Source organism: Plecotus auritus (assembly GCF_963455305.1).
Source record: "Plecotus auritus genome assembly, chromosome: 6".
In the NCBI taxonomy this organism is placed as follows: domain Eukaryota; kingdom Metazoa; phylum Chordata; class Mammalia; order Chiroptera; family Vespertilionidae; genus Plecotus; species Plecotus auritus.
The window spans coordinates 5,545,649-5,566,892 of NC_137773.1; the positions used below are offsets into that span (position 1 = coordinate 5,545,649).

Consider the following 21,244-nt stretch of genomic DNA (forward strand, 5'->3'; position numbering starts at 1 on the left):
AGATGGCCATTCCGGACGATGACAATGACCACCGCTGGTGAGCACAGACTGTGGGCCAGCCCTGGGCCAAGTGTGTGCATCTCGGGAGTCTTCGCAGCGCCCTGCGGGGTGAGCGCTCTCCATCCAGTAAACCGAGGCACGGGGAGGCGAAGGAGCTGCTCCAGGCCCCCAGCGAGTCCAGGCCCCCAGCGAGTCCACCTGAACCTAGGCTGTGTGGCCCAGGGCCTGTGACCCTCCACGACCTCGCTGCTGCCCCGATGGGCATGCCTCCTGCCCGTATCACCCTCCTCACTGCCTCACACCTTTTTCATGTCTAGGAACTCAAGGGCAACTCCCGCACAGCCCGCTGAGGCTCCAAGGGTCCCAGCCTCGGCTCCACACCAAGGAGGGTGTCATTCACTCAGCAGGTACTTTGGAACCTTTCCACGTGCCAGAGCTGAGCTGGGGCAGGCAAGAGGGCGAGTAAGATCAGGGTTGGGGCTGGCCACTCCCGGGCATGTGGCCAGGCAGTTACGTAAGGCCACGACTGGGAATGACACAGCCGGGGCTGTCTCATATGAGCCCAGGTAATTTCCTCTCCGGCATCCGTACTGCTGGCTCTCCTTTCATCCAGAGCACCTACTCTGTTCCAAGCCCCCTACTAAGCACTGGGGCACACAGTGAACAGGCCAGGCCTGCTCCCTGCATGGGTCACAGTCCGTAAAAAGCCCATACGGTGGCATTAGCACTCATCAGAGGCAAAATGAAAGATCTCTCTGCCTCGGCTCAACTCCCGCAGCTCTACCACCGACCAGCTGTGTGACCTAAGGCACCGACCTTCCCTCTGTCCATGGCTGGGGAAGGGCAGATACTCATTTCTGCCTCATTGGCTTGCTGTGAAGGAGTAATCAGGAAGTGCCCGGCCCAGAGAAGGTGCTCCGGCCGCTGTCAGAGTCCGTCCACTTCCCACCGGAGCATGCTCTGCAAAGCTGTGGTCATGGTCACCTCACTGGACAGAGGAAGAGACTGAGGCTCTGAGGGGCCCTGTCTCTAAGGCCGCAGAGTAACAGGGAAAGCCGAAACGGACCCTCCAGGGTCCCAGGCACGCGTTCTCGTCCCCTCACACCCCGGGGCACCTGCATTCCTGGGACCCTTCCTTTCTGGTCCTGGGCCAGCCTGGCAGGAACCAGTGCCCCCACATCCCCACCTGGAGGAAGAGGGAGGGAGAGGCCCTAGGTTGCTGGCGCTGTAGCAGAAACTTCAGGAAGCAGTGAGAGGACTTCTAAGAAAGAGGGAGGCGGGAAGGGATGCACTTGGCCCAGCCTGAGCTCCAGAGGTCAGCCTGGTTGCTGGCCCAGAGGCTGGCCTTCAAGGTGGCCCAGCCTGCGGCCCAGTGTGGCTCAGCCCACGCACGTGGTCAAGACCGGCCTCCAAGGGCAAGCCTGTGAGGTTAGATCTGCCTCCATGCAGAGCCTTCTCCAGGCTGGCCTCTCCCGGCCTTCCTCGGGAGATGCCCAGAGAGGGCTGGCCGGGCCAGGTAGGAAGCCCTCTGTCCCCTGTACCCCTCAGGTCCCTCGAGAGCACTGGAGGGCCTGCGCTTTGGGGTCAGCCTGGCTCTGCTTTCTTTTGTGGGAACCCTGGTCATGTGCCCCATGACTCTGAGCTCCGGCGTTCCTGTCTGCAAATGGGGGAAATGATGGTAATGCCACCTGGGGGCAGGTGGCGCCCGCCTTCACTCTCTGAGCACCTGGCATGACGCAGGTGTCCCACTGACGGTCAGTCCCTGCTCTCGCGGGTGGGAAACAGGTGCTGGGACTCGGCCTCCTTAGGGCTGGGGTGGGGGGTTCTCAGTGCTGCTCTGTGCTTTAGGGGGTTTCATGTCTCCTTGAAGTCACAGACATGGCCAGGGCCCCACTCTGGGTCCAGCAGGGCGCCACGGGGCAGAGTCCCTGAGCACCGCCGGCTCTGCAGGCCGCGGGGTGCGCAGGAGCAGCGCGGGGCCCTGAGCGGGGCCCCAGAGTCCTCCGAGCAGCAGGGCCCCTGACACAGCCCTCGGAGTCCCGTGCAGAGGTTATGTTGGGTAAGTGAGCTCTCTACCCAGAAGCCTGGAATTTTCTCTGAAACACCCAGAGGCAGGCCGTTGTCTGTGTCAGAGTGAGGTCACTGGATGACTCACCCAGGACCGTGACCCATTGGAGCTCCGAGTCTGGACTCCTGAGGGCAGCTGCTTGGGAATCCAGGACCCCCCAGCCCCACCTGCACCCCCAGAGCCTGCTCCTGTTCCTGCTTCTCAGTCACCCCAGCCCGCGGGGGCCAGGCTGCCTCTGGGTGTTCAGAAGGGGCCCAGGGACTTTTGAAGGGACTTTGGTGGGCTGAGCGGTGCCACTCACCCCCCTTGGCTTCGCCTCACTGGCTCGGCCTCCACCTTGACCTTTCCTTCCCACGGGGCTATTTTTGGGCGTTTCCTGTCCCCTGAATAGGTAAGGAAAAGGAAGCGAAAGAAGCTCAATGTGTGGCTTCTTTACCAGCTGGCCAGTCATTGTCTTCGTTATTCGTTGTTAAAATGCTCCGCGCTGGTGTGACCAGTGGCCACGCTGGAGGAGCGGAGGCCTTGGACAGGGTCAGCGCCCCCGCCCGCTCTGTCCCGCTGACGGACCCCAGGCCCACTCACAGCCTTTAGAAACGGCCAGGAAGCCACTCCACACACAGCAGTCTTGCCACGAACATCTACTGAGCACCTACTATGTGCCAAGCATTGGGCGGATCCCTCAACTCGCTTTTCTCCCTCCACAACATACGCTGGACATTTCAGATAACCTGTCAGAGGTCGCTTTCAGCCCTGGCGGGACATTGCACCTTGGGAAGAGGTTGAAAGTCCCCGTGTCCAGGCCCCCCCACCCCCACCCCAGGTGAGTTGCATCAGCTCTGGGGGTGGGGCCCAGGTGGCTTGGTTCTGAGAGAGCCTCGCTCTGGCTGCCCTGGCCGCCTGCCAGCTGCTGGGAGCGGCAGCCACGTGGTCCGGGGGCTGGAGCTAAGGCAGCCATTCTCTCTCTCTCTCTTTTTTTTTAATTCTTTTTTTTTTTAAATACATTTTATTGATTTTTTTACAAAGAGGAAGGGAGAGGGATAGAGAGTTAGAAACATCGATCAGCTGCCTCCTGCACACCTCCTACTGGGGATGTGCCCGCAACCAGGGTACATGCCCTTGACCGGAATCGAACCTGGGACCCTTCAGTAGGCAGGCTGACGCTCTATCCACTGAGCCAAACCGGTTTCGGCCATTCTCTCTTTCTCTTTGGGAAGGTGACTTTGCCAGGGCCCGGACCTGCGGGGGTTGGAGGTTCCCCGCTCCTGTGAGTCAAAGAAAGCTGTCAAGAAGGGACCGATGGTCTGTCCTGTGAGGAGTCTGTCTTCTTGAGCGAAACGTTTCAATCAAGAGACAGAGTGTAGCCCTGACCGGTGTGGTTCAGTGGATAGAGCGTTGGCCTGCGGAATCAAAGGTCCCAGGTTCGGGTCAAGGGCATGTACCTTGGTTGCGGGCACATCCCCAGTTGGGGGTGTGTAGGAGGCAGCTGATTGATGTTTCTCTCTTATCGATGTTTCTAACTCTCTATCCCTCTCCCCTCCTCTCTGTAAAAAAATCAATTGAAAAAAAAAAGAGAGACAGCGTGTAGAGAAGCAAGCAAGAAGTTACTGACCGCAGCAAAAGCACACTTAGGAGAGTGAAACATGGAAGGGCACAGAAGAGGCTTACCCTGGAGCAAATAAGGCCACGTGTCTCCTACCGTGTTCATTGCTGCAGCAAGAATCTTATAAGCGCTCACCCCCATGCTGGAATTGGGGGTTTTGACAGGTAGCTTACCAATGGGGTGTGTGTGTGTGTGTGTATGGTCTGGAGGGGTCTCTCTTGTTCATCTTGTGTCCTATACTGATGTGGCCCGTTGTTCTAGAACAGCCAGAAGCCAGGAGAAGTCCAGGAGGAGCAGAATAGGGAAACTGAGGTGGTTAAACAGCAGTTTGCAACCGCCTAGTAAATCCCATCTTCCCTAAACCAGGGACACTTAGAGTAAAAATGGTTTGTACTTCTCCTCCCCAAACAGCGGGTGAAAAGCTTACATCACTCTACTCAGGGAGACAGATAACAGGAATCCAGTGAGCGCCGTTTGCGCCCACACCCAAGGACAGACACATCAAGAGAATAAATCTCAGGTTGGTGCATCCGCGTAAAGCTGGTGACTATGCTGTTGATCCAGGGCGTTCTCCCTCCAGGGAGCACGCCTGTGCCCTCCCCTCCCCCCTCCCCTTCCCCCACAGGCGTGTATCCCCTCGCCTCTAAGGGACCCCGGGAGGCTTGCCACCAGGGGAGCAGTGGGCAGTGACAGCTCCTCCGGGGCTCACCCCTGACCTGTCTCCAGGGTCCCACTCTCTGGCTTCCCGGTGAGCGGGGGCAGCCCAGCCTGGCCTCTCCTGCGGCTGCTTCTGTCCCCTTCCCTGTTTCCCTCTCTGGAAGGTATTTTCTCTGCCCTCAGTCAATTCTTGCTTGTTTTTCTACACTTTGTCTCTTGATTGGAATCTTTCCCTCACGAAGACAAGAGCCGAGGCCTCCTGGCCTCCTCTCCTCCTGTCCCCGGCAACACCGTGACGCGTGTCAGTAAACATCTCCACGGGAAGGCAGCCGAGGAGGCAGCACGGCATGGGAGACACGGGCTCAGGCCCTGGGCTTGGAGGTCCCTGGCTCTCCGTCCCCAGGTGAGGAACGGAGGTTCTGAGGCCAAGGGAGCCGAGGTGGTGGGTGGCACGGTCACCCTGTACTCCGCCTGTCCTTCACTGCCCACACCCTCGTCCTCCAGGAGCCTCCCACGGGCTACCAGCCGGCCAGCTGCGACCTTGAGGCCGGCAGGACCAGGCGAGAAACGTGATCGGGACTCCCTGGTGGGTTTGGAGCTTACCAGGTGTCATTGTGCTTCAGCTTTGCGCTGTGAACTCATCTCTTCCTCACTCCTCCCGAGTGAAGCGAGTCCTATTCTTATGCTGCTGACACACATCCTCCCTGCCCCTGCCCCACTCACAGGAGCCCGGTCCGCCCAGTGCCTGAGGCCCCAGGAGTCTGGCAGCTTCGGCTATGCCCGCTTTCTCTCCCTCCTTCTCCTCCCTCCCTTTTCTCCCTCTCTCTTCCCCCTCCTCCCTCCTTTTCCTCCTTCTTCCTTCCTCCCTCCTCCCCACCTCTCCTTTCTATCGGCCATATCTTTACCATCAGTACATTCCATGTCCCCACCCGAGGTTTTCATTGATTTGATTATTTTTGTCTTAAAACTATAGAAATGGATTCTCTCCGAGTTTTGGAGGCTGGAAATCTAGACTCAGAGTGTCAGCCTGCTCTCTCTAAAGACTCCAGGACTGAGGCTTCCTTTGCCTCTGTTTCCTCTCTTCTTACTTCCTATTCCTGGTCAACCTTTTACAAGAAAGATTAACTTGCCTCCGCACTTCATTCACAGGCAGGTGGGCTTTCCCCGCTTTGGACCGGCATTCTTATTCACAGGATAAAATCGCAACACGTTAAATAAGTTGTGCTTTGCTTGGTCACACTGTCACTTTCTTCTTTGTTATTCTCACCCTCGTGTGGGCCTCCATCCCAGCTCTCACCAACGAGCTCAGGTTCTCTGCCGGCTGGGCTCTGCCTTTCCGCCCCCTCATTCATCCACTCGGCGAGCCTTGGTGGAGTCCCACGCGAACGGGGCTTTTTCCTAGGGTTCCCCGAATAAACACTAGGTATTGTCCTTGGGAAGCTTCTATTGAGTGGAGCGCCCAATATGTGAGCCAGTCCTGACCCTCCACCAAGGCCCTGCGGGGTACTGTGACCCACGGCGCTCTGTGGCTAGAAAAGGGTGGCGTCTATTTCAGCTATGACAACCCAGGAAGGTCTCCTGGGCCAGATGTAAAAGGAATCTCCACCCGAACCTGGGTCTTTTCTAATAGTTTGATTGAGGTACTAGTGGCCTGGTCCATGAAATTTGTGCATGGGGGGTGTGGGGTGTCCCTCAGCCCGGCCTGCACCCTCTCCAATCTGGGACATCCCTCTCACAATCTGGGACTGCTGGCTCCTAACCCCTCACCTGCCTGTCTGCCTGATTGCCCCTAACCACTCTGCCTGCCAGCCTGCTTGCCCCCAACTGCTCCCCACTGCTGGCCTGCTCATCCCCAACTGACGCCCCCCCCCCCACTTACCAGCCTGATCACCCCCAACTGCCCTCCCCTCCTGGCCTGATCGCCCCTAACCACCTCTGCCTCAGCCCCACCATCATGGCTTTGTCTGGAAGGACATCTGGAAGGTCTCCCAGTCTAATTAGCATATTACCCTTTTATTAGTATAGATAGTTTTAATATCACAAAGTTTACCCCCTATCAGTATACAATACAAGGCCTCCCCCACTTTTTTGGGGGGGGTAACTTTACCAAGTGGTGCAACCATCACCATAAATCAACTTTAGAACATGCACTTGGTCCCCTAGTCGAACTCTCCCTTACGCCCATTTACAGGACGTCCTGTCCCCACTCCAGCCCTAGACAAGCACCAATCTCCTTAGTGTCTCTACCCATCTGCCCTTTCTGGGCACTTCATATGACTGGAATCACACACTGTGTGGTCTCCTGTGTCTGACTTCTAGCAATATCATAGCATCTCTGAGAGTCATCCGTAAGTCAGCCCCTGTGATTCACGTTTGCTCCTTTGCGTTGCTGAATGGTGTTCCCGTGTATGGATCTACCACATTTCACCTATCTGTTCATCAGTTGGAGGGCATTTAGGTTGTTTCCAGTTTTGTTTTGATTTTTTTGCTAATATGAATAACGCTGCTAAGAACACTGACTCACAAATCTGTGTGTTGACATATGTTTTCCTTTCTCTAGGGTTGATACCTCCATGTGGAATTGCTGGACCTCATGGTTAAGTTTATGTTTAACTTTCTGGGGAGCCACTGAACTATTTTCCAAAGATGTTGCCCTGTTTTATATTCCCCGTTTTGTTTCTCCGCATCTTAGCCAATATTTGTTATTATCTGGCTTTCTGAGCATAGTCATTCTCATGAGTATGACATAAATCACACTGCACGTTTCCATTTCTGGCATGACTAATGACGTTGAGCAATCTGCTCACATGCTGGGTGGCGGTTGGTATGTCTTCTTTGGAGGAATATCTGTTCATATCATTTTTTTAAAAGATATTTTTATTTATTTCAGAGAGGAAGGGAGAGGTATAGAGAGATAGAAACATCGATGATGAGAGAGAATCATTGATTGGCTACCTCCTGCAGGTACCCAGAAGCCCATAACTTGGGCATTGTGCCCTTGACCGGAATTTGAACCTGGGACCCTTCAGTTCACAGGCTGATGCTCTATCCACTGAGCCAAACCAGCCAGGGCTGTTCATATCATTTTTTGATTGGGTTGTTTGTCCAACTATTGAGTTGTAGAAGTTCTTGTTAAATACTGGGTAGAAGTCCTTTATGAGATTTGGTTTGCGAATATTTTGTCCTAGTCTATTGCTTATCTTTTCATTGTCTTAATGGTAGCCCTTAAGCACAAAAGTTTTGAATCCTGATTAATTTCAATTGATTATTTTTTCTATTATAAACCATGTTTTCAAATTTTGGCCTAACCTAAGGTCTTGAAGACTCTCCCCCGCTATGAATTCTTCTAATAGTTTTATTGTCTTAGCTCTTACATTGAAATCAATGACCATTTTTGAGTTAATTTTTATGTATGGTGTGAGGTAAGGGTCTAAGTCTTCCTTTTGCATGTAGATGGGTGGCCAACTGTCCCAGCACTGTTTTGCTAAACAGATTATTCTTTCCTTTAATGAGCTGCCTTGGCACTTTTGTTAAAAACCAACTGACCATGAATGCAGTCAATATTGTAGTAACTATGTATGGTGTCAGATGGGGACTAGACTTATTGGGTGATGACTTCATAAAGTATATAAATGTCTAATCACTTACGTTGTACGCCTGAAACTAATACTGTACGTCAACTGTAATTGGACAATAAATTAATTTTAAGAAATAAAGAATACCATAACTTTCCATTGCCCAGTTGCTAGCTATATCATTAGATCGAATGCACAAGGGCTCCATTACAATCTTCTTGTTCTCTAGCCTTAAGTAGGGTCTGAAATGATTGAGTGCAAATGAGAGCACAGAATGATAGCCCTTATAAATGGCTCGTGCTTACAAGATGTATCAGAGAGATCCCTGTTCATCTTTTGGGTGGATCATTAAGAAAAAGAACTTGGTCCAATTTAATAACTTAGTCCAATGTAAGGCTGTTTCTCTAGATGCTTGGTTCCCAGGGACTGGCTCCCATAGCTGCTTAAAACCAGTCAGCAGAGCTGGGAGAGGACAAATCTCCGTGGATCTGGCAGGTTGCTGGGGCCGCGGTTACCTTGTCTGTGGCTGGGGCCCGCCTCGTGGGGACAGCATGCAGGTGAATGAATGGGCTGTGGAGATGGTGCGCGGCACCCCCAGGAAGCACTGGATGGTGTTCACAGTGGCCACCTCAGCTGAGCCAGCTGCGTTTGCCGACAGCTTCTCTTTCACCCAGGCTTCACCTTGAGGCCACGTGACTGAACCACATTTTATGATGAACCATTTCAGGCATCGAGACAGGCTGAAAGAAGAATACCATCCCAGAGCACCTTTACGGCCACCACATAGACAGCAATTGTTAATGTTCTGCCATATTTAATTGACTAACTTTGTGTGCATCCTGACTTTTCATTGCTAAATTCTTCTGCGTGCATCTTCTACGAACAAGACAGTCTCCTAAGTCACCACCAAAGCTAACAGGTCCATCATATCATCTAACATCCGGTCCACATTCACACAGCCCTTGTCTCGCCAGAGGGTGCTGTCAAATTTTGGCATTTTTGCCAGTCAGACGCAGTTAAATGTGTTTCTCTTGCTGTGATTACAAATGAGCATCTTTTTGTTGTGGTGGTGGTGGCTCATCTTCACCCGAGGATATTTTCCCAGTGAGTTTCAGGGCCGGGGACCAAGCCTGCAACTGAGGTACAGGCCCTTGACGGGAATCGAACCCGGGTCCATGCTCCATCCACTAAGCCAACCCGGCTAGGGCACAAATGAATATCTTTGTCCATGATCACGGTCCTTCCGCAGCTCCTCTTCTGTGAACTATCTGCCCGTGGCTTTTGTCCATTTTAGAATCATTTTTTTTTTATCTCTATTTTTAAGAACCTCTTAAATATTGGTGAAATTAGCTTTGTCTCTAAGTTGAATTTATCAAGCTTTTATCATTTCTGCATATTCAGTCCTACATGGAAAGGCTTTCCTCCCTCCTGATAATAAAGGGGTCCCCTCACGTTTTCTTCTACAGGTTGTAAGGTTCGTTTTTAAAATCTAGATCTCTGGCCCATTCGGTATTTACTTAGGTGTTTGGAGTATGGCGTGGGTCCACTTTTAATCCCCCACCACCACCCCATGGCTGTCCAATTGTCCCAAGACCACTTATTTTTTATTTATTTAAAGTTTTTAAAATCTATTGATTTTAGAGAGAGAAAGGGAGAGAGAGAAAAACATGGATTTGTTGTTCAACCCATCTATGCATGTCTTGGTTGACTCTTGTATATGCCATGACTGGGGATCAAACCCGCAACGGTGGCGTATCAGGGCGATGCTCCAACCAACTTAGCTACCTGGCCAGGGCCCAAGGTCACTTATTAAAAAGTCCCTCATGCCCCAGTGATTTGAGGTGCCATCTTCATCATACACCAAATCGCCATGTGTACCTGGGCAAATTTCTGGACTTTCTATTCTGTTCCATTGGTCTCTGGGGCTATTCACGCTCCCAGCTAACACCACTTTAAGTCATCGAGGCTTTGTGGCATGTTTTAATGTCTGGTAGGGCTTCCTCTCCGCCTCGCACCCCCTCCTGCCCACCTCACTGCCCTTCTTTTTACATTTTTCTGACTATTGTTGATTATTTATTATATCCTATCAACTTCAGAATCAATTTGTTTAACTCCAGAAAAACAGCACTTTCATGAGAATCATGTTAAATGGGCGTATTTACCTGGGCCAAATGGACATCTTTGTGGCACTGAGCATATTCGTCATTATCAGGGGGCCATCTTTGACTTATGGGCCCCGTTAAAGGCTGAATTATGTCCCCCCAGAAAGATATGCTTAAGTCCTAACCACCAGCAGCTCAGAGTGTGACCATATTTGGAAATAGGGTCTTTGCGGAGGTAATAAAGTTAGAATGAGGTCATCAGGGTGGAACCTACTCCAATATGACTAGTGTCATTATACAAAGAGGAAATTTGGACACACACACAAGGTGGAGGCAGAGGCTGGGTGAGACCCTACAAGCCGAGGAACCCAGAGATCGCCAGCGAAGCCCCCGAAGTGGGGGGGGGGGGGGGGGGCGGTGCCTGGGTCAGACTCTCCCTCCCAGTCCTCCCGGGCCAGCCCTGGAGACACCTCTGTCTCAGACTCAGCCTGCGGGACAGCACATTTCTGTGGCTGAAACACTCGGTTGGTGGTACTTTGGTGCGGCAGCCCCAGAGAGGGTCTCGTGGGCTAGGAGTGAGCAGTCAGCCACGACTCTGGGACAGCCAGCGGCATCTGTGTGCCATCCTGTCTCTGACAAGCCCCCACCCCCACCCCGCAAGCACAGCCAGGCCTGTTTCTGGCCTGCCTGAGGTTGGATGAGTGAGCCAATGAATGCATTTGAAAGCTGGAGGTGTGACTACACTCTCAATGGGTGGCCAAAGCTTTTGAGGTCCGGCCAGTGAATGAATCACTTGTGCAGTATAGCTCCGTGAGTCAGGGAGCGCGAGGCGGAGAGCAGGAGTGAGGGGCCTATTTCCTTTTCCCTTTCCTTTTGGACGGAGAAGCAGCCCCCTAGAAGCCAGCATATCCCAAGAAATCGTTTCACGGGGCAACGCTCGTGCCACACCCACTGTGTGCTGTGGAGAGATTAGCACAAAGGACTTGGCGAACAGAGGCAGGGACCACCGGGCACCCAGCTGAGCCTGTTACTGGCTTTGGGGCAGGTTCGTTAACTTCTCTGGGCTTCAGTTCACCTCATCGCTTCACATGGGGGTCGCTGTCATGATCACACCAGAGGACATGGCCATAAAGCGCTTGGCAAAGTGCCAGGCTCAGAGCACGTGCTCAATTATTAGTAGTAAGATCTGCCCCCCAAGCAACATACCCACAAAAGCGAAATTGGGATGCGCAACTTCTGAGTCTTCAACCACAATTCCCAACGCCCCCCTCCCCAATACCGTTTCCTCCTCCTCCCTTCAGGGAAGGAGCTGGGAATAGACACACAATGACCTCACTTTTTCCCTCCAACACTGATTAGTGTTCCCTAATGATGACAATGCAATTATTTCTCAATTTATACTCTGGCTATATAAAAAAGAAAAAATGAACCATCAACAGAAAGCTGTCACTTCCCTCCGGGAGTCCGTGCCCCGGGCAGCAGGGGCGTGGCCTGAGGCCCCTTGGCAGGCTGTGTCCTGGGTTCAGGGACAGGCCTGAGTCATGGGGGCCCTGCTACTTCCTGGTCCCTCTCCTGGGCTCCTCAGCGTCTGTCCAACAAACCTGCTTAGAGATTTGTGCTGGGGACCAAGGGAGGCCAGGAACCAAGCCTCTGTTCCCAGGCTAGTGGGACGGACAGGGACGGTCAGCCACAGGGACGCTCATGTGGCCTGCTGAGCTTCGTGTCCCACAGCGAATCTGAGAGTTGGTCTCTTCGGTTATTACTGTCCCACTTGATAGGGGAGAAAGTGAAAGCTTCCAGGGGGAAAGCGGTTGATAACAGAGGCCTGTTTCTCAGATGTACTTCGTACACACATTTCTCTTCTCCGTCAGTCCTGGTCTCCAGGCAGACATCCCCTCCTCATAACCCCCTCCCAGCTGAGTGAGGGCCCCTTCTCTGACCTCCCCAATATCTACGGTGGCCCTCAGCACCTGGGATGTACCTGTCTATTACCAATCTGTCCCCTGCCAGAATGTTTAATTGAACGACTGCAGTGTTTTAATTCCTGTCCATCTTAAACTTTTTTACATTCCTATATTCTACTGGACTGCAGATGGCAGCAATTCTAAGGCCCCTCATTAACATAGGCACCATTAAGAAAGAAAAAAGCTGACCATGAACCATGATATTCCACTTTGAGGAATGTTAAAATACGAAAAAAATGTGCCTGTAACGAGTGTCAGAGAGATAAAGTCACTGGCCAGAGGACACACAGCAGGCGCGTGCTGGAGCGGGGATTCTAACCCACACAGTCTGACGCTGTAACTTAAGTTACCCTAAACATAAATATGTTTTAGCTTGAATGTGGTTGCCTGTTCATATTTCAAACTTCTGTTCCTGATTACAAACGACCCACATTTGTGTTGAAAAATTCAAACCATACAGTTATAAGGAAGAAAATGAAAGTAACCCCACCCTCTAGAGATGAATGCTTAAGGGTTCAAACAAACAGCTCACCACAACCCTGGCTAGAATCCGAAAGTTCTGAACACTGTGTGACTTTGGATAGGTTGCCTAACCTCTCTGGGCCCTCGTCTCAAATGCGGGGCCTGCCAAGATGACACAGGCCCTCCCAGGAGATCTGTTTGGAAGGATTGTGCAACCACCGCTGGCTTTGGCCTAACTGCCTGGGTGTGGAGGTGAAGTCACCCTTGCCAGCCCCTCAGGATGCGCCAGTGGCTGCCGAGTCTCCCTGCCTGTGGCTCTCCCAAATCCCAAGCACCGAGCGACTTCGGAGAGGCAGCAGGGACACTAGGGCCTGCTGTCCTTCCTGACTCTCTGAGGGGGGGTCCCAGGAAGCTCAGGCGCCTTCCAAGGCTGATGCCAGGGGCCACTCTGCCCTGAGAGCAGAGCTCTGGACAGGCTGGGGGTCAGAGACTGCCTGGGGTGCAGAGGCCTCGGCTGGCTAAGGCTGTTACAGCAGGATGGCTGGGTCCACTCCATCTCCCTGTCAGACAGGCCCGGGGCTGGACCTGCATCTGACCAGTACCAGCTGTGTGACCGTCCCCTCCCTGAGCCCGCCTCCTTGCCTGGGGAATGGGGATAAGGACCCCCTCCCAGGATTGTTCATAATCCCACCAGGATTGTCCATAATCCCATTGTGACTCCCATTCCTGAGATGATGCCTGCAAGGCAGAGAGGAGGCAGAGATGGCCTTTTCTGTCCTCTTCTCTTCTGGTACTTTCCAACAGGGCACTTTGAAAAAATTCTCCCACCATGTGGGCAAATTATGGGCCTACTGTGTGCCAGGGCTGCACCCAAGGTAGGAGGGTGGGGTGGTCCACGAGGTGAAAACCTCACCCTGCCCTCAAGCAACTCAGGGAGGGGAAGACAGGACCTGAGAGAGCTGATACCATCGGAATGTTGGGATGAAGTCTCCAGGGCCCGCCCGGGGGCAGAGAAGCTGGAGCCGGAAAGGCTGCGGGTGAGGACTGCTTTGGGTGGGTCGGCGAGGATGAGGACAGACCCTGACCAGGCTCAGCGGGGACGGCACCCTGAGAGGGGAGAGAGGGAGCAGCGTGAGCAAAGGTGTGCGTGGGGAAAGGGTGAGAAGCAGACTGGGAACTCGGGCCCACAGAGTGCGCCTCGCAAGCAGCAGAGCGTCGATGGCCATAGTGGGGGGTTGGGCTGGCTGGCTGGGCGAGGCCGAGCGGTGGTGGGCTGTGGGAAAGGGAAGTCATGGAGGGTCCTGAGCAGAGGGAGGCACCCCCACACAGCACGGGGGAGTGGGGGGCAGTGAAAGAGCTGGGGGTTCTGAAAGAACACGACTGTGGGAGCCAGAGCCCTCTCCAGAGCACCCCCCGCCAGGCCCTTCTTCACAGGGGGTCTCAGTCCAACACGGATCGTACTCCCAGGTCACACATGGGGGAAACCAAGGCTCAGAATCGCAAAGCCTCCTGCCCAAGGTCACAGAGCAGTGAGCTGGGGCCACGTCCTGTCACCTGTGAGAGTGCCACCCTTCCTCCTCCTGTGACCCCGGGACAGATCCAGAGTTGGCTTGAAGGGCGGGATTGGGACAGCAACTGTCTAGTAATGCCAACCCCCGGTACACTGGGTCTTCCCACAGGCGCCAGAGGGGCGCGTTATTATCGCCATCTCTGGAGAGAGGGAGTGGAGGCTCAGTGGGGCGAGTGACTTCCTCAAGACCCCACACTGAGGTGGGGAGTCCAGGCCAGGCCTTCTGCGTTCAAGCCCGTCCCCCGACCCCACACTGCCCCCAGGTTTATTCCTACCATATCTAAAATTGGAGAGTCCAGTTCTTTCCCGAGGCAATGTCCACTGACTCACCCTCCTTGGGGGCCCACGACTCCGGCCCCTCGCGCTCCTTCTGCAGTCACCGCAGAGGAGATGTGTGGGGCCCCTCTTTGACTCCACCTCCAGCAAGAAGCAGCATCTCCGATGCCTGCACTCGGTGGCTACACCTTTGCCACCAGACTCCCTGACCCAAGCCATTGTGTGTTAGTTGGTCTGAAGGAGGGACCTTTCCCGGAGCTGAGCCTCTGTCCCTACCACACGTTCTGGTGTCTTCAGGGGACCTTCTCTCCAGGTCCTGGTGCCAGAGCCTAAAACACACAGAGGCATGAAAATGTAAGGCCTGCTCTGCTGGAAGGCATTTAGTGACTCACAGGAGAAAGGGGGGTAGAATGGCCTGGGCTCCTTACACCCACCATCTCCCACCTGGGCCTCAAACCATCCACAAAGCAGGCAGTTGTGAGCCCATTGTACAGATGTGCACTCAGAGGCTCAGCTGGGGAAAGAGATTCGCGTAGGATCAGCCAGCAGCAAAATGACCACATGGGGTTCAATCTATGCTCTTTCCAGAAAGGGATAAAGAGGGGAAACCCACAGTGCTGAGCAGACAATTTTCTTTTTTAATTTTCAAACGTTTTCTTTTTTAAAAATGTAGGTAGGGGGAGGTATAATAAATGCTCTTGGTAAAAGAAAACGGGGCACATCCAATTGGTATGCTGTGAAAGGTCAGCAGCTGTAACATTTTATGATTCAATGCAAAAAATATGCACAGTTCCCCAGCTGAATAAGTAGTATAAACAAAACAATTTTTTTCTTTCTTTCCTTTTTTTTTTTAAGATACAGGGTGGGTGTTGCCATTTTCTGAGGACCTCTTTGCTGCCCTTGGCCAATATTCATCTGAAGGTAGAAAACGCCGATAAAAAAAAAGGCACTCAGCCCTGAATCTTTCTAGAACTTAGGCAGAAAGGGTGAGCATGCGTAAACACAAGTTAAGCGAGGCAAATGCAGAAGTCGCCTCTGTGCTACAATCACAGATCAACGACATAGGGGACACAGGGTGCCGTGAAATGCCCCCTCCCCGGAGGAGACGGGAAGAAACCAAACCGCAGAACGTTCCTGACTCGGCCCCGGCCCCGGTGGCGCAATGTTTATGTTTGTGTACCTAGCAAGTCGGTGCCACCGCAAGGGACTCCACAGCCCCGGCGGGGGGGGGGGGGGGGCGTCTAGCGAGGGGCTCAGGGCACGGTGACCCAGTGGGGTCTTCCCAAATGTTCGTCCAGGTCCTGGGGTTCCTCCTTAAGCGCCTTAGGGTTGGATTTCGAATTCAGCCCACACAGATGGCGAGAGCCAGGGCGAGGGGGTCGGGGTGGGCTCCTGTGCCTAGGTGGAGCCCCCAAGCCCAGAGCACAGCAGGCTCCCAATCAGCGCACATTCACGGAATGGAGAGGGGGCAGCTCCATTGGTTTTCGACAGAGCAAACGCGACAGGCAGTGCCTGGTGGCCCCTGGGGGGCGCTATCACCTCCCCCTAAACCGCCGAACCCCTCAATCCGCAGGAGCGCCTTGCGACCCCTCACCGTGAAGGACATTTTCCCCACCAGGGGTCTGATTGGAAGGCATTGAACTTATTAAATGTACTTCTTTTTTTTTTTTTTAAGTCACAGGAAAGTCTGGGAAACAGGAAAACATTTTCTTGAACTCCTCCACCCCAACTCAACTCCCTTGTTCTTGGTGGGAACACTATGGACAAGTTCATTCCCCCCCCCCCCCCACTGTGATGCCGGGCAAGTAAAACGCTTCTCCTTGGGCCTCTACCCCCCGCTGGGGACGAGGAACTGCGAGAAAGGGGCAACGCGTATGCAACAGCGCAGGAAGCCCCTTGCCGCTCCGGATCGCGGCTGGGCGAGGGGAGGGGAGAGGGGAGAGGGGAGAGAGGGGAGGAAGAGGGGGGAGGGGAGAGAGGAGGAGGGAGGGGCCGCGGGAGGGGGCCAGTGGCACGCCCCCCCTCACCCTCCCTCTCCTAGCCGCTCGCTTCCCTGCCTGCCCTTGGCTGGCAGCACGCCCTCCTCCTCTCCTCGCCGCTGCGCCCGGAGCGGCGCGGGCCAGGTCCCCGGGGACCCGCCAGGAGCGAGCCGGCCGGCGGGCGGGGGGCGGGGGGCCGGGGGCCGGGGTCCGAGCCAGCGCGCAGCCAGCGGATCTCGCTCCGAGGCCGATGACGTCTTCGCCTCTGGCTCCGCCGGCGCCAAGCTGGGCAGGGCGGTGACGTCACCACCAGGCCACGTGATGCCCATTCAAATAAACAAACCCCCTCCCCCTCCGCGCTCGCTCGGCTCCTCCCAGGAGCTGCGAGTTATAAAAGCTCTCCCGCGGGCCCAGCTCGCTGCGGACGCCGGTGCAGGAGGTACGACCGGGGCTAGAGGGGCAGGAACTAGGCCCTAGTGACTAGGGGCAGCACCCACAAAACCCGCGCCACAGCCCCGCGCTCAGTCCAAAGGCAGTTTTGGGTTCCGCGCCAAGAAAGCCACCAGGGTCGGACTTCACCCCGAAAGCCACCGCCTCCCCGCCCTTTGCTCCCGAGGACAAAGAGCACAGGAAGACCCGCACGCTGGGGGCGCTGGGGCCGGCCATGGTCATGGAGGTGGGCTCGCTGGACGCCGGGGACCTGCGGGCGCTGCTGCGGGAGCGCGCGGCGCAGTGCCTGCTGCTGGACTGCCGCTCCTTCTTCGCCTTCAACGCCGGCCACATCGCCGGCTCGGTCAACGTGCGCTTCAGCACCATCGTGCGGCGCCGCGCCAAGGGCGCCATGGGCCTGGAGCACATCGTGCCCAACGCCGAGCTGCGCGGCCGCCTGCTGGCCGGCGCCTACCACGCCGTGGTGCTGCTGGACGAGCGCAGCGCCGCCCTGGACGCCGCCAAGCGCGACGGCACCCTGGCCCTGGCCGCGGGCGCGCTCAGCCGCGAGGCGCGCGCGGCCGCGCAAGTCTTCTTCCTCAAAGGTACGGCCTCAGGGAAACTCGGGGCCCTGCCGGGGCGGGAGGTGGTGGGAGGAGGACTGGCCCTCAGCTCCTGCCTCAGCTGGAGCAGTATTCTGGGCGCCAGAACAATGGTTCGGGGTACACTTCCAGCCCTGGTGGGTGTGGGGTTGTGTGAAGGGCCCTATCCCAGCGGTACTAATGGGAAAAATGTCTCTGTATTCCCAGGAGGATATGAAGCGTTTTCAGCTTCCTGCCCGGAGCTGTGCAGCAAACAGTCGACCCCCATGGGGCTCAGCCTTCCCCTGAGTACTAACGTCCCTGACAGCGCCGAGTCGGGGTGCAGTTCCTGCAGCACCCCACTCTACGATCAGGTTAGTAGGGGGCCGTGCCACAGGGGAGAAGGGACAGCTGACAGGCCTGGGAGAGCAGTGCTAGAGAATATAGAAAGTGACCTGCACTGTTGTTTAGGACGGAGGGGGTATTATTTCTTCCACGGTCAAGTGCTCCGATGAGCTGAGCCTCTAAGACTGGCACCACAGAAATGACCACTGGCCGTGCCCAGGCAAATGGGATGCCCAGGCAAATGGGATTAGTTCCCTACCTATTTATACCCCAACAACAGTGCTGAGAAAGTTCACCCGGTATCTGAAACTGACTTCCAGCAGGGAGTTTTGTGGGTGTGGGCACCGGCATTGACTTGGAGCAAAGCTTGACAAGTGTTGGATGTTTTTGCATTCCAGGGTGGCCCAGTGGAGATCCTGCCCTTTCTGTACCTGGGCAGTGCCTACCATGCTTCCCGCAAGGACATGCTGGATGCCTTGGGCATCACTGCCTTGATCAACGTCTCCGCCAATTGTCCCAACCATTTCGAGGGTCACTACCAATACAAAAGCATCCCAGTGGAAGACAACCACAAGGCGGACATCAGCTCCTGGTTCAACGAGGCCATTGACTTCATAGGTAAATGGAGCCGATGCCTGAGACTTCTGCCTCACTCCCCCCAGCTTAGCCACTGAGCCCAGACACTACGGCAGGGCCTGAGTGACATTCTTCTACTCCTTCCTCCTCCGGACATTAAATAGCAGTCCGGTGTGGGTAACATCCCTGCAAACTTACGGGTTTGACGTCCCACTTTTCAAATGAGCAAGCCCGAGGCTTAGAAAGTTGAATTGATTTGCCCAGCATCCATTTGATTGGTGGATGGCCAGTCTCGGTTTAAACCCTGTGCTTTGCACAGTTGGCTTCATGGCCTCCACGGACAGTGTCTTGGTCCACGGACAGTGTCTTAGTGATGCAGGAGTCCATGTTGAGCATCTCTGCACGGGACACGCATGCTGTTTCTTAGACACCCGGTGCCTGGGGCCAGGGCCGTGCTCCGGAGCTCTCGGGTAACCAGCCCCCCCTTTGTTTTGCAGACTCCATCAAGAACGCCGGAGGGAGGGTGTTTGTCCACTGCCAGGCGGGCATTTCCCGCTCGGCCACCATCTGCCTCGCGTACCTCATGCGGACTAACCGGGTCAAGCTGGACGAGGCCTTTGAGTTTGTGAAGCAGCGGAGAAGCATCATCTCCCCCAACTTCAGCTTCATGGGCCAGCTGCTGCAGTTTGAGTCCCAGGTCCTGGCCCCCCACTGCTCGGCAGAGGCGGGGAGCCCCGCCATGTCCGTGCTGGACCGGGGCACCTCCACCACCACCGTCTTCAACTTCCCCGTCTCCATCCCCGTCCACTCCACGAACAGTGCGCTGAGCTACCTTCAGAGCCCCATTACGACCTCTCCCAGCTGCTGAAAGGCCACGGGAGGCGATCTCCACCACCCAGCGGGACTCCGGGCTCCTCCTGCAGAGAAAAGGCAGTAACTCCAGGGAGGGGCTCCTGAGGGCTGGTCCTTATTTATTTATTAATTTCCCCCGAGTTCCACTGGGTTTCCAAGCAGTCGCAGCGATGGCTGAGCATCAAGGCGTTTGCTGGACTCGGCACGTTCGGGACCAACGTAGAGTGGGGACATCGAGTCCCCCTGACACAGAGGGGCCGAAGAGAAAGGACTCCGCGTGCGAGCCGATTTCTTTTCGCTTGCCCCCGTTTTTCTGTAGACACTTCATGCTTGACATACGTACCAGTGTTACCATTCCTGACGACACATGCATATGCGAATATACCTTATTTATTTTTGTGTGGGCGGCCCGCCGTCACAGAGGTCAGTGTCGCCTCCTAGAAGAACCAAATACCTCAGTTTTTGTGTTGAGTACTGTCACGTCCTGTAAATACAGCCTGAGCAGGTTTGTCCTCGGCGCTGGCGGGAAGAAGGCGCCGGTGGTGTTGTTTTCAGTTGCCAACAGTTGTCTGTTTGCTGATTATTTATGACCTGAAATAATATATTTCTTCTTCTAAGAAGACATTTTGTTACATAAGGATGACTTTTTTTTTTATACGACAGAATAAATTATGGCATTTCTATGGAACTCTCACATGCTTGCTTTCTTGGGCAGCCCCCGCCCCCTGTCCCGCTAGTGAAGAAATAGGGGCGAATCAGCAGGGGCCTCCGGAATGCACGTTGGGATCTGATGCCACACTCCTTGGTGGCCTCGGTCCCACGAGATACGGGAGTTGTAAGGTAGGTAGAGAAGTGGGATCGATCATGAAAAACCAGGTGCTGTAGCTGAACTGCTGGGTTCCAGTGTCCATAGATCCCCTACCACGCCACCCAGGGGGCCCGTGTCCCCAGAAGCCAGCGCTAATAGGAGATGGCCATTTGCTTGCGTTGCTTTCTCATTTACTGCCTTCTCCAAGATCATAGAAGAGGCCTCCCTTCTCTCCGAGCTGTGCTGGTTAGGAGGGGGATGGTTTTCCAAACACTTCACGTAAAGAAATGTGTTCCTGCTACACGCAGGTCAGCGTGTGCCCCCTGCAAAACAAACCAGCCAAATCGTTTGCAAAGACGCCGAGACCCAGCCCAGCCAGCTAAGAGGCGGGGAGCCAGGGAATTGGGCCTGCATCTGTTTTGTTTTCTAATTCCCTGTGCTTTGCACTTGCCTCTCTCACGTGCTCTCGCTTTTGCCTTTGAAAAGACATTTATTGTGAAAATAATACCTCAGATGGTTCAAAACCCAAGCACTATAAGCAAATACAACATAAACAAATGACCTGAAGCCTCCCCCCGCCTCCCCGCCCCCTGACATCATGAAGGCTTTGGAGCTTATCCACCCCGGAACCCCAGCCTGGGTACATAGCATGTTCGGTGGCTGCTTCCAGGTCACTTGCTCGGATTTCATAATTGTGTTGAAGAAGCCAGGCTATTAAATCCAACTTGCTCTAGGGCAACATTCTGGATTTTTACTCTCTCTTGCCAAACAGGCCAAAACAGAGAAGGTGTAATCAACCACTAACCCATGATCCAGTCTATAATGTTGAATTAAATAGCAGCGAACTTCCTGGCTCACTGACCCCTTAGCTCCCGCCCCCACCACTTGTTTCTAGACCAAGCGTTGTAGGAAGCAGGAAAGGAAACCTCCTCCTCGACTTGTCCAGTAGCCCCCTGTGCAGTGGCTGGTGCAGCCGCACCCTCTCCCCCTGCCCCGCCCCCCGCCCTCCCCCCCCCACCCCCAGACCTTTCCTCATCAGTTTACTACCTGCCACCCGATTCCCAGGGCCCCAGAGATCCCTGTGTTCCCTGAAGTTCTAAGAACTTACTCTGGGCTGGCAAGCTCATTTCCTCGGCTGGGCTTCCGATTTCAAGCGTGTTCACGCCTTTCAAAACAAACCTTACCCAGTGTTTTTATCAAACTCTAGAAATTGGCTGTTGCCAATATGTCCCTTCGTGGAAATATACCAGCGGCTCCGAGTCTGTGGCAGATGCCGTGGCTGACGTCCCCGTGGGCTCGGGCCATCACTTTCTGCTTGGCAGGCACTGGTTAAACCAAAATGAATCTCCACTGTGATCCATGCAGTGGAAAAATACAGCGGCTGCCTCAGGGATCCTCCA

At 54.6% G+C, this 21,244-nt stretch overlaps 1 protein-coding gene across 1 annotated transcript; it reads left to right on the top strand.

Annotated features, from left to right (window-relative positions):
- The first annotated feature begins 16,619 nt into the window (after positions 1-16,619).
- DUSP1 (dual specificity phosphatase 1) lies at positions 16,620-19,730 on the top strand. Its single transcript, XM_080672196.1, has 4 exons — positions 16,620-17,287; positions 17,492-17,637; positions 18,007-18,226; positions 18,682-19,730. The coding sequence occupies exons 1-4, from the start codon at positions 16,918-16,920 to the stop codon at positions 19,050-19,052; spliced, it is 1,107 nt and encodes a 368-aa protein (XP_080528322.1). The 5' UTR covers positions 16,620-16,917; the 3' UTR covers positions 19,053-19,730.
- Positions 19,731-21,244: the final 1,514 nt, after the last annotated feature.

What these genes read in the sequence shown, in the direction of transcription:
- DUSP1 (XM_080672196.1), top strand. Translation starts at nt 16,918, where the DNA reads ATGGTCATGGAGGTGGGCTCGCTGGACGCCGGGGACCTGCGGGCGCTG. An exon ending in GCACCCCACTCTACGATCAG is followed by an intron (nt 17,638 to 18,006) that starts GTTAGTAGGGGG and finishes TTTGCATTCCAG; the next exon opens with GGTGGCCCAGTGGAGATCCT. An exon ending in CGAGGCCATTGACTTCATAG is followed by an intron (nt 18,227 to 18,681) that starts GTAAATGGAGCC and finishes TTTGTTTTGCAG; the next exon opens with ACTCCATCAAGAACGCCGGA.